At 35.2% G+C, this 13,918-nt stretch overlaps 1 protein-coding gene across 1 annotated transcript; it reads left to right on the forward strand.

Annotated features, from left to right (window-relative positions):
- Positions 1 to 280: 280 nt before the first annotated feature.
- HELRODRAFT_194081 (hypothetical protein) lies at positions 281 to 3,696 on the forward strand. The gene is made up of 2 exons (XM_009030208.1): positions 281 to 776; positions 2,714 to 3,696. The coding sequence occupies exons 1-2, from the start codon at positions 448 to 450 to the stop codon at positions 3,330 to 3,332; spliced, it is 948 nt and encodes a 315-aa protein (XP_009028456.1). The 5' UTR covers positions 281 to 447; the 3' UTR covers positions 3,333 to 3,696.
- The last annotated feature ends 10,222 nt before the right edge of the window (positions 3,697 to 13,918 follow it).

Here is a 13,918-nt window from a genome sequence, read left to right on the forward strand (position 1 = left end):
TGAATTTTGTTTGCCTTTCATTGTATATTTTTCTTTTGTATCATTTTATGTTCCATTGAACATCTTCTAGTTAAGGTGGTCTGCACATACTATTTGTATCTAGATCTCCCGTGCTCTTGGTCAAATAAATTATTTTTCAATTCAATTCAATTCAATTCATATTCATATATATTATATATATATATATATATATATATATATAATAAAATATGCGTATAGATTTCAACTATAATATATATGCATGTCATACGCACTTGAGTAGGTATACATTAGAGTTGCAACAATGATTAAAAATATGTATGCCGTTTGTGTTGTATGACTGCAATTGACAATAACAACCAACCGGTTCTTAAATTATTTTAAAGTAATAATTTTACGTAATTGCTCGTATAATTATTTATTTATTCACTTATATCAACCTGAACAACGTCTAAAAAGATTTCAAAGATGGAAGAAACTAAAGAAGATGCCCTGATTCGCATTCGCTTCCTGGCAAGCATTACACAAAATTCCGCTCCTCCCCACTGCCATCCAATCACCATCCTCCTCATCACTCTCTCCATCGGAATCATTTTCGTCGGCATGACGATGACCATCGTGGCGCACTGGCCTGGCAGTGTTTCTGTCGGCTTTGACCCCCTCAGCATTCCAGGACCCATCATTCTGGCCCTCGGAGGAGCTCTCCTCATCTGCACCATCCTCCTTATCTGGTACTTCAACACCAAGGAAAAAGATCGGAAAAAAAAGAAGCTGCTCAATTTCGCACTGCAAAAATCGTGAGTTAATTTTTAAATTATATTTCTTAACAAACAATTTTCCATTGTTCAAACAAACGGTAATCAATTGGAACTTACATCAACAACAACAACGTGCAAGAGATAAGAAATGAAAGATATAAAAGGTAAAGTAAGTTGCATTTGCCTCAACCGTTGTAAAAATTTCCCCTGTTACTTGTAGATTATAAGCACATTTGTGTAAGAATAAATAACTATTAACAACAATGAATGGATAATCTTTTGAAACAAACGTTGAAATATTTCAAAATTTACACGACAACTATTAACCCAGCAACACAATTAACACAACAGCACAATTAACACAACAACACAATAAACTCAACAACACGATTAACTCAACAACACAACTAGATTTAAAAAAGTATAAAACTAATTTGACATTTTTTAAACACTTGAAGCCCAAAGAGCCAATAACAACAACGCCGACAAACTGTTTCATTTCTAGGATTCAAATTAAATATGTTACAAAATTAAAAGCGTTGTGATTTTATGATAGTTAATATAATTTTTTGAATGTTTTTGTTGTTTTAATAGTCACTATTTTTATTGATATATACTTTCACTCTTATTGATATTTTTTTATTATTAATAATGATTATAATGTAATAATCTTTCCAACTCTGAATTTCCTACTTCTTATAAGAATTCTATTGTTATTCCTATTCTTAAAAACTAATCCCTAGATCCTACCTCTTTATCTAATTATAGACCTGTAACTAATATTACTTTCATCTCTAAAATAATAGAAAAAGTTGTTTTTAATCAACTGTCATCCTATTTAGACTTTAACTCTTTGCTGCCTGTATCTCAATCTGGTTTCAGACCTGCTCACAGTACTGAAACTTCTTTACTTAAAATACACAATGATATCCTTCTCTCTAGTGACAATAGTAATCTTACTCTTGGCCCTCTTCTATTTATACTCTATACTTCTGAACTACCTCGTATTATTAATAACTTTTCTTTCTCTAGTCAACTATATGCTGATGATTCTTACATTTATACTTCTTTTCCTCCATCTAATCTCAATAGTGTTCTTCATAATTTATCTCTATGTCTTTCTTCAATTATCGCTTGGTCTGACTCTATATGTCTTAAACTTAATCCTTCTAAGTTTGAATTAATTTGTTTTAATAAATCTAAACACTCCATTACTATCCCTCCTATTATCTTACCTGATTCTAAAACTCTTGATGTCTCTCATAAGTTTCGTAGTCTAAGTTTTATCTTTGATTCTACTATGTCTCTCTCTTCTCAGATTAATATTGTTGGTAGAAGCTCTTACTTTCATCTACGTAGAATAAAAAAACTTTTGCCTTTTCTTGATGATCCTACTCTTCTCCTTCTTGTTACTTTGTTAGTCTTATCTAGGATTGATTATTGTAACTCGCTCTACTATGGTCTTCCTGACTATATACTCTATCCTTTAAGTAAAGCTTTTAACTCTGCTGCTCGTCTAGTTGCTCGTGCCCCTTTCTTTTCTCATATATCTCCATATCTTGTTCTCTTGCACTGGCTACCTATAAAATATAGAATAATTTTTAAAATTTGCACGTTCATGTATAAGTCTCAATCTAAATTATTTCCTAAGTATTTATCAGATATATTAATTGAACCTAAACGCCCCGGTTTATGATCGTCTTCTTCTTCTCGCTTTTTCTTAACTCGTGTTAAACACTCGTTTGTCAAATCTGCTTTTGCTTTTTCTGGTCCTTTTCTCTGGAACTCTCTACCTACTTCTCTGACTTCTTTTCCATCACTAGCGAAGTTCAGAGCGGATCTCAAGACCCATCTGTTTTCAAAATTCATTAAAGAGCGCTGTTGAACATCGCGGAAATAGCGCTTTATAGGCTAATTGATTGATTGATTGATAATAACAAAAACGGACGTATTATAAACAATGAACTATTTCACAGGAACCTGAACGTTTCGTCATCATCATCGAAACATCATCACCATTACCTCCACCGATCTCTAGAATTTGAACCGACGACACGGAAATCACAAATCGAGTCACAAGTAGGAGAAGATGAACCGGATGTTCGTCTGCTGCACGACTACGGGGATGATGGGGCTGACGGAGGGACTGCCACGACAACAAACGATGGAATGTATCGTTCACCCGCCTCCACAAATGAAACCTCATCTTCGCCACAAGATGACACCATCCCAGAACCAATAAGAAGCCATTCTAAAATTCCAAAAAAGAGTGGAAAAAAGAAAGAAAGAATAATTTCCGAAATGCCAGAAACAACTGAAGTTGGGGAATGGGAAGAGGATCCAGATAGCGGCGATGCTGCTCATCACAAAGTCTTCAAAACAACAACAACAACAACAACAACAACAGTCAAACAGACTAAAAAGAAGAAAATTAACACAAACTATTCTAGAGACAACGTGCTGGCCAACTTCGAAAGTAAGCAATCGCAGGAAGTCGGAGGGACCGGGCAGCGACCAGTGGATGATGTTGAACGTTCCGTCAGGGTTCAAGTGAAGGTTCCTCCTGGAACCAACGTCAACATCCGCAACCTTTAATCAACATTTATTGTTAAACTATTTTCAAGTTAATTAATGAGCGCGGATTCCGGTACAGGGTTTTTCAAATTTTTTAAAGCATTAAATTATGAAGTCAGAATGAAGACGAGAAACAAACCAGGGAATATACAAATAAAAGAACTATTTCATTAATAAATTATATTATTCATATATGTGTATATCGGTGAATGTATTTATTCATAAGATATTTATCTGCCAGTGACTGCATGTGTGCCACTTTACTTGTTTGTGCGTGCGTGCGTCTATTTGTTTGTCAAAGCATCAATCAGTGTTGTCAAAGTGTTGAAATTGCATTTTGAAAAATTGATTTTATAAGGAATATTTTAATTTATTTGTATTGAAATCATCCCTATTAAACTATTAAAACTAAAGGCCATTATCTAAACTTTCAATTAATTTTTCTCCCCCCCACCTCACCTGTGTTCCAACAACAATTTAAATTAAATTTTCTCAAAATGTAACAATTATTAAAAAAAGAAAAACATATAAACAAAACATATATCATAGGATACTTAGATTCAACACAGTGTTAGAGCGGAAAAAAGAAGACGAGGCTTATTCAAAGTGCTACAATTATTTCAAAGCAAACTACGACAAGGTCAGAAATAAAATCATAGAGATGAACTTGGCAGAGCGATTGAAAGATTTGGGAATGCAAAATAAATGGAAAACTTTTGTGTCCTGTATGAATAAAGTTGTTGAAGAAACTATACCGACTATCCGGAGAAGCAACAAAAAGCTACTGTAGATAAATAAAAATGTACAGAAAACAAGAAGATCAAAATTTAAAGCATGGAAGAAGATGCAGGAGTTAAGACAGAGATATCTCAGAAATGCTAAAGATATCTCAAAATGTGAGTTAGAAGCAGCAAGGGATAAATACACCAGAAAGAGAAATCTAGCAAAGGCAACAAACAGGAAAGCAATAAAGGAATATGAAGAAAAGCTAAGTGAGGACATAAGTAAAGACAGTAAAAGCTTTTTCAGTTACATGAGAAGCAAACAAAATAGGAAAGATAAAGTGGGGCCTCTGAAGACTGATCATGGCAACATTGTAACGGAAGAAAAAGAAATGGCTGAGATGCTCAATAACTACTTTGAATCGGTGCTGAGAAAAGAAAATACAAATAACATAAAGGAGCCAAAAAAATTGCTTGGGGGAAGCCAAGAAAGGATGCTTACAAGTGTTTACATAACAGAAGAGATGGTTGTCGAAATACTAGGCAGTCTCAAAGAGAATAAAACTCCAGGAATAGATGAGCTGCACCCAACATTTTTAAAGGAAATAAGACATGAAGTAGGAGCCACACTGTGCGAAATATTTAATGACTCTTTAAGATCAGGAGATATACCAAGGGATTAGAGGGACGCTATCGTCACGCCATTGTTCAAAAAAAGACGTAGAAGCGAAACTAGCAACTACAGACCAGTTAGTTTAACTTGCATTATATGTAAAGTATTAGAAAAAATTATCAAGAGGAATATAGTCGAGCACTTAAATTCTAATTGCATAATCAATGACAGCCAACATGGTTTTATGAAAGGACGATCCTGTCTATCTAACCTATTGGATTTTTTTGAAGATGTTTATGCTAACCTAGACCAGGATAACTCGGTAGACGTAATATATTTAGATTTTGCAAAAGCATTCGACAAGGTGCCACATAAAAGGTTATCCAAAAAGTTACAGGCATGTGAGGTAGAAGGAAACCTGCTACAATGGATAAAAAATTGGCTGAAAGATAGGAGGAATAAACTCGAGATGGATAGACGTAACAAGTGGCGTGCCTCAGGGATCGGTATTAGGACCGCTATTATTTGTGATATACATTAACGACATCGACGAAGGAATAGTCTCCAAGATTTCAAAGTTTGCAGATGATACCAAATTATGTGAGAAAGTCAACCACGATGAAGATGCAGAAATATTGCAAAAAGACCTAACAAGACTGTACCAATGGTCCAAGGACTGGCAAATGCTTTTCAACGTTGACAAATGTGCAGTCATGCACTTATGGAGGAAGAACGCTAGATAGGAATATAAAATTGGTGAAAGAGAACTACGATCGACAGAGGAAGAAAAGGATCTAGGAATCATTGTTCATCAAAGCACAAAACCGTCAAGACAATGTACAGCTGCAGCGGCCAGAGCCAATACGATCTTGGAATTTATAAGAAGAACAATGGTCAGCAGAGAGAAGCATATTAACTGAAACTGTACAAAACCCTGGTAGACCTCATCTGGAGTACTGTGTTCAAGCATGGAGCCCATATATGCAGAAAGATAAGGAAGTTTTGGAAAAAGTACAGCGTAGAGACACAAGAATGATTAGAGGAATCGGAAAAATGAAATACGATGAGAGATTGAAAAAATGCGACTTGACATCATTGGAAAAAAGAAGATGTAGAGGAGATCTAATCCAAACATATAAATTGATCACGAATAGGGAAACAACACCATACTCGAGATTTTTCAGGCTAGTAAACAGTGATAAACTACGAGGACACAGATTTAAGATTTTCAAAAACTCGGATGGAAAAATAAAGAGCAGATTCTTCAGCAGTAGATTGGTCAACGCCTGGAACGAGCTAAGCGATGATGCAGTCTCTGCAAATTCACTCAACAGCTTCAAAGCCAAACTCGGACAGATAGGATATTAGGAGATCTAATTAGTATTGATTCTTACACAGACCATAGTTTTCTGAACCACTTTAAACCCCGTTAATAATAATAATAATTATTATTTAGTGTGACGTGAGTTTTAGCGATATAGAGTTATTTGGTTAATAAACAAACCTGTCCATTTTTCGTGCGAGTGTGCACCTGAAAATGTGCACCTACCTACGCGTGTATTGGAAAATCGCCATAAATTTAATTTCTGAAATGCGATGGCAGGGGTGGCTGACTTTTGAACGCTCACGTCCCCGAAATGCAGGTCAACAGGATAATAGGCATCTCCAATAACTGGCCCCTTTCAAACAAAATTTTTCAGCTTTGTAGGTTAGGTTGTAAATCGAAAAAACTGGTTAACATTGAGGCGGAGAAAAAAATGAAACCACAATGAATCACACACACAGAGAGAGAGAGAGAGAGAGAGAGACACCACATACATGTACACTTCTCGAACACATTTACATACGTAAGTACTTATGCATCAATCAGTAATAAACCATGAATTTAAAATAAGATTATTGAAGCAACGATAAGGATATAAATAAACTAATTAATTAAACAAAACTTTGAATAAATATAAAATAAACCTTTTTATCTAACACATGAGCCAGTCAACACCGATGTATTGAAATAATCCCAAAACAAACACCCATGAATTAACACGTTCTCAACCACGTTGCGTTCACGTTTTTGTTTAACTGGCTATAATTAATTAATTAATTAATTAATTGGTTGATTCATATCCTTGTCATCATTTCAAACGCAAAAACTCTCAAATGATTAAATTTAAACTTCAGACATACACACAGAGCAAACACACAACAAACCTATGACACAAACATATTAACATACAACAACCTAACAAAACACAGGATCCCTCATTAAACGCTCGCACCGAACGGCCATACATTATTTTCATACACGAAAACGCATTAAAACAGTCAATTAGCACGCCCATATGTCATCACAGCGTCATTTGCACATAGCTTAAATCCCTTCAAAGACAGATGTGTTTGACCATCCATGGCCAAATCATTCCATAATTTTGGACCCCTTATTATCCAGCTACGTTGGTAGGTGGAAGTTTTAAATTTTTTTAACAACAATTGACCACGTTGCCTGGTAGTTGTCCGAACCCTATCAAAAAAATTTAACTGCTCATAATCTTTATTAATAAATATTTTATAAACAAATACCAGCAGAATAAAATTATGTAATTGTTCTATTCTAAGAATTTGATGGTTACGAAACACGTCATCATTATGATCGCGAAAGTTCAAAAAAAATATTATTCGCATAAAACGTTTTTGCATCACTAAAACTTTATTGATCCAATATTTACTGGCGGATCTCCAAAATACATTTCCATATAACAAATGTGGATAAAAAAAAGAATAATAAAGTAAGATCATTGACTTGACATTCAACCTGTCTCTCACTCTAAACAGAAACCCAACCGCACGGTACAGCCTGTGGACGATCATGTCGATGTGCTCATTCCATTTCAGATCACTTTGTATAACAATTCCCAAAAATTTTACCGAATGAACCCTTGGAAGAGATATGCCCTGGATAATCAGCTCCAAGCCACTCAGGGGCACTTTGTTCGTTTTTTATCGAGGGATCAAAGATGACATAACAAGACTTGGATATGTTCACTGTCAGCCGATTGGACAAAAACCAATCATAAATCAAACTAAGCTGGCTATTCATCTCCGTGACAAAAAAATAATAAAAAAAATTCTCTTACCTGACAAAAAAATACTGGTATCGTCAGCAAATAACATCACAGTGCATCTATCCAGATATATCTGTCGCCTCTGATACGTTGATCATCAACATGGAATGGTCCACGATGACCTCACTCTCATCAGATCATCTACCCATTCACATCAGCTTACAAACAACAATTCAACATATTAACCCCAAAAATCAGATTCATAAATTTCGCGAAAGCTAACTGGGATGGTTTCACGAAAGATTCACGAAAGCCGGATTTTCCAATCAAGTCTTCCCTCCCAACCTATCAGCGGCCGAGAAATCGTTTCGTCGTATTCTACAGGACGCAAGTGACCACAACATACCTTCCGGTAGACGAATTTCATATACTCCAGGTCTATCGAAAAAAATCACCGACCTAATGAAAAGACGGGATGACATCAGAGCTACAGATCCAACATCTAAGGACATAGCAACCACATCAACAATAATTCAACACAAAATCAACAAATTAAAACAATCGCGTTGGAAGGAGTTACTGGGCACTTTCAACAGAATAACCAACACCAAGCGCCTCTGGAGCACCATAAAAGCTCTTAGCGGCAAACCAACTCAATACCCCAACATCGCTATTAATTTCAACAACAGGTCACTAACCAACAACCTGCAAATAGCCAACTCATTCAATAAAATTTTTACATCAGCTACGAAACATTCATCTAACAAACTAAATAGAATCACCAACAAAGCTGTTAAGAAATTTCCGCTTGACGACTATCCTACACTAACCCCCAATCAGGTTACAGAAGCTATTAAAACTTCTAAACCGTCCAAGGCAACAGGACCAAACAACCTGACAATATTTCACCTAAAACACCTCGGCCCAAAGGGAATTTTTTTTCTAACAAATCACTACGAACCTGTAGGATTACTGAAATTTATAAGAAATCAAAAATCACTCCCCTACTAAAACCCGGCAATCCAGTTAACGACGCTAAATCATACCGTCCCATATCTCTTCTATGCCCGGCAGCTAAAGTATTTGAAAAATGCATTCTGCCGATCATCTCGAATAACCTAACCTTAGCGAGCCATCAGCATGGTTTTTGCCCACTTTATTCTACAACAACAGCTCTCACCACGATGGTCAACGATATCGCAAACGACCAAAATCAGAAGAGGCGAGCTCACCGAACAATCTTAACAGCATTGGACCTCACAAAGGCCTTTGATACCGTTAACCATCGCATCCTAATCTCCGACCTCATGTCATCATCGCTTCCACGGTCAATCGTCCGCTGGTTGTCAAACTATCTGCATGGACGCTCTGCATCAACAGAGTTCCGTCGACAATTTTCAAAACAACGCACCATCCGCTCAGGAGTGCCTCAAGGTTCTGTATTGTCACCAACTCTGTTTAACTACTATGTCTTCAAAATACCAAGCCCTCCTCTAGACGTCAAGGTTATCTCTTATGCAGACGATTTTTCAATCTACACTGCAGGTCCGAATGCAGATGATTTGACACTTCGGCTCAATTGCTACCTTCCGAAGCTTTACGACTTCTTCAATAGCAGAAACTTGGAGATTTCCACCTCCAAGTCCACAGTCACCCTTTTCACCACACACACTTCACAGTATTACTATCATCCAGCAATAAAAATAAATAACAATTTACTACCACTCGAACATAATCCAAAAATATTAGGCCTCACGTTAGATACGATGCTGTTCTTTTCACAACACCATAAAGAAACAGCATCCAAGGCCTCAATAAGGAATAATATTTTAAAGGCACTAAGTGGTACAACTTATGGCCAGGACAAGGAAACTCTTTTACAGACCTACAAAACCATCGGTCGTTCAACAATCGAGTATGCCTGTCCTGCCTGGGCATCACTGACATCAGACTCAAGCTTCTCACGTCTTCAACGCTCCCAGAATGATTACAGGTTGCCATGTGATCGCTTAAGAACGACACCTTCATTCAGAATGTCAGATGTTAACGGTAAGGCAGCATTCGGAGCTAATAGCATCACAATTCCTACTCCTATGCCATAACCCTAGCCACCCGTGCCATCATATCATCACGCAACAACACCCGCACCGCAACATAAAGACCACCCTCCTCTCCAAATGGGCTTCAACAACCCATGCGGTTCTACCAACAACCATAAATAGCGATTCTTTGAAGTCCGCTTTATAAACATTTCACAATAACACCATCAAAGCCGCCACAGAGACGTATCAGTCGCCGTTGTTGTTGCTTGACGGATGGCCTCCACCTACACCAAAAATAGATCCAACAGAAGAATCACTTTCCAGGGCAATCAGACGGACCCTAGCCCAACTCCGTTCTGGCCATAGTATTCTTCTAAACAGCTACAAAAACAGAATCGACAGTGGGCACCTCAACATCTGTCCTTTCTGCAACAATCATACAGATGATGTACCGCATCTGTTTAGCTGACCACAAAACACCACAAAACTACAACCAATAGACCTCTGGAGAAACCCAATTGCAGTGGCGGTTTGGCTCCGGCCTTGATTGGGACCCTAGGGGTCCCCCAGAATGGGGCAACAACAACAACAGTGCATCTATCGGATACAGAAAAGATATCGTTCACAAATATATTCTTTACTTATACTTAAACTTTCGTGCCACAAATGCTGCACTATCCACACCACACGACGTACTTGCATACACATTGTATGTGCACGCGCAAGTACCGCATCGTACAGCACACACTATTTTACAAACAATAACACAAACTTATCTAAGATGACAATTTTCTGCCAGTTTTTCAAGGAAAGCGTTTGAAAAATATTTAAACTGCATACACCAATAAATAAATAAATAATTAAATAATTAAATCATCACTATCATTCGTACAGCGTTAAAGTTGCATGTGAATAAAAAAATTTTGTATTTATTTTTTGATGTCATTTTATCCCACTTACCAAATATCTCTACTTCTACTGAGAAATAAATGATACTTATGCCATTGAACGAATGAATAATTTTTACTACAAAAATTTAAAAAGAAATTATTTAATCAATTGTTTGGTTGATCAATAAGTTGGTTGGTTAGTTAGCTAATCAGTGGGTTAGTTTGTTGGCAGGTAGGTAGGATGCAAGAAGCAATTCTAGATATCTGAATATATATGAATTTAAACAAATTATAACTTATTAAGATACTTACGTATTTGTAGTTAAGTGTGTGATGAACCTAAAAAAACAAGAAATGAACATCAGAACTGATCTTTATCAAGCAATAAATATTTACACTCACACACACGTACATATACAAACACACATACATACACACACACACATAACATATATATACATACATACATACATACATACACACACAGATATACACACACATACATACATACACACAGAGAGAAATATAGGACACACCCATAGGACCAAATTAAAATGACATCGATAAGTAATACCGGGCATCAAAACGATAAGCAGATTTATTGAAATTCATGTTATCAGACACTTTTTAAAAAATGTCGATTGCCAAATTGAATGACTTTTAACAAAAAGATAGAATTTGATTGCAATAAATTAAACAACTCGCTCCAAAATCAATTCCGATGAATTTAATTTATTTATGAAGCAAAAATTCATAAAAATCCCGACGTAAAAAAAAACATCCAAAGCACGCACATATACCAAATATTTATACATTAAAGCACGCAGAAAAACGCTGGCATATTATTTATATATTTATTTTTATATTACATAAACGTACTTATAAAAAAACCTTTCTATTTAGAAAAATACTTGAACACAAACATACACACTTATAGACATGCAGACATACATACACATGCACACATGCATACAAACATACGGCAAGTAATCAAACATTCAAGCCTGAACCAAGATATGTCTCCCAACTGATCTTATACTTAAAAATAGACGACCTGTTTGGCTAAACTATAATCGGTCCGTTATGAGTCCTGCTATCTGGAATGGTTTGCCTAGGGACCATCGTGATCTCGAGTTCGTTGTCTGTTATACAATTTCTTAAAAGTTTGAAACACCAGCTTTTTGTCCAAGCTTTCCCGCACTAATGTTTTTTTTCTCCATTCTTTGCGTTGCCTTAATAAAGTGATACGCAATGTACTGCAATAACCGTTAGCGCCTCTGAGATCTTTACAAGGGCGCTTACAAACACACCAATAATAATTATAATTATTATTATTATACAGATTTGATCTAAAAAAAAGTCAAAATACGAATAAAATATGAAATCCCAGATTGAAGATATAAATATTAATTTGATTAATATTCTTAATTATCGATTTATAGTTACATTTTATTTAAAAAACGAACACAAAATGTCTGGCTTGAGTCAAAAATACAATCAAATGTTAAAAAATATTTGTAATCATTAGACTGGTTAGAATAGTTAAAATTTTTAAACGAAAAAAATATCGGTTTAACGTTCAGTAATAAAAAAAATGGAACCTAGTTAAAGTGATTGGATTGATTGGAACAAGTCTGTACAGGCTTTAATGCGGAGTTGGGTCGGTTGCATTGAAATCATTATTTATTCAGAGAGAAGATGAGAGTGATGATGTGGTTAGAGTTGACATCATTTTGTTTCATCGTCATCATGACTGTCGTTTTATTGATCACCATCATCGCTACCACCACCACAATCATCATCATCATTATCATCTTCATCACTATTAATTTTTATTGCAAATGCTATAGTGAAGTTTACTTGATTTACATCAATTTAAATAAAATTAGAGCCAACAGCGTAATATAATGTAATGAATATACATGAATCAACTTATAAAAACACTACATATACTATAATTAAAATATCACATCAAATCTTATAAAATTGTGAGCAGTTTTTTAATAAAAGACCGAAAAAAGACAGTTTCAAGTAGAAAATCGGCCAAAATTGGACGTGAGAAGCAAAAACCCTTTGCCCCCTCGTGAAAATTTTGCCCCCCCGTAAAAGTTTAAACATTTTTTAAATTTTTCACCCCACCCCCACCCCCCTCGTCAAAGTTGTCTAGATCAGCCACTGATGATGCGCGATATCATACCAGCATGTTTGTCCTTCATCGAGTTATAATAAATAACTTTGCAATCGAGCGAGCGATGTCTTGCTAATAAATTATCAATCACATCTCTTATCTACTCTCTTACTTTCCAGTTAACACTAATTCATCAAAGTCCTCACCGAGTTTATCAGACCTCTGTGTTGTTGTAGTGAATCTGATTAATCACCTTGTTTATTTTAAATATCTTAATTAATTTAATAAAAAACGCTATGTGTTGCTAGTTAAACAACACATCACATCCCACAAACAATTAACATCCCAACAAACAATCAACATCACAACAACAATTAACATCCCAACAAATAATCAACATCACAACAACAATCAGCATCCCAACAAACAATCAACATCAAAACAACAATCAACATCCCAACAAACAATCAACATCACAACAACAATCAACATTATAACAACAATATTGAAAAGAGGATCGTAATAATAATAATGAAAAATATTGTGAACATAATCACAAACAAAACAAACTTTTAAGCCAACAAGTAAATGAATGGAATAAATAAATGAATAATAAAAAAATGAATGAAAGAAAGAAAGAAAGAATACATGAGGAAAATTGTAACCGACACATTTCAGCATAATTTGTTTTTAATCGAATAAAGTTTTTTTTATTCAACTTTCAGAGATAGATGCAGACATGCGTCTTTATTAAATTTTTAACGAATGACCTCAAATGCAATGAACATTTGCACTAACACGCTCTGAAGTCACTTAAAGTAAATTTTTTTTAAATTGAATCATTAACGACCTCGCAGTCAAACGAAAATCCTTATCGAAACAATTACAACCTGAAGATAAATTTAATTGAAAACAAACTCTGTTCAACATATGCAAACAATTCGTTCTTATCAAAAATACATTTGTAATTTTGACTTAATTTCAAATTCAATTACATTGAAAATTGTATGATTTATATTCTGCATATCATAGCAACTTTCTCACTGAATTGATTTCATATATACATTATTGCATTGGAATCGTGTATTATGCGAGTGTATAAATGTTGCTCTGAATCTCAATGAGCACCAACTCTACTTTTCGTTCGTCTTGG

This window comes from Helobdella robusta (assembly GCF_000326865.2).
Source record: "Helobdella robusta unplaced genomic scaffold HELROscaffold_66, whole genome shotgun sequence".
Lineage (NCBI taxonomy): Eukaryota > Metazoa > Annelida > Clitellata > Rhynchobdellida > Glossiphoniidae > Helobdella > Helobdella robusta.

Excerpts from the sequence above, each read along its gene's own strand:
- HELRODRAFT_194081 (XM_009030208.1), top strand. The coding sequence starts at position 448 with ATGGAAGAAACTAAAGAAGATGCCCTGATTCGCATTCGCTTCCTGGCA. Across the intron at positions 777-2,713 it reads AATTTCGCACTGCAAAAATC|GAACCTGAACGTTTCGTCAT; the intron begins GTGAGTTAATTT and ends ACTATTTCACAG.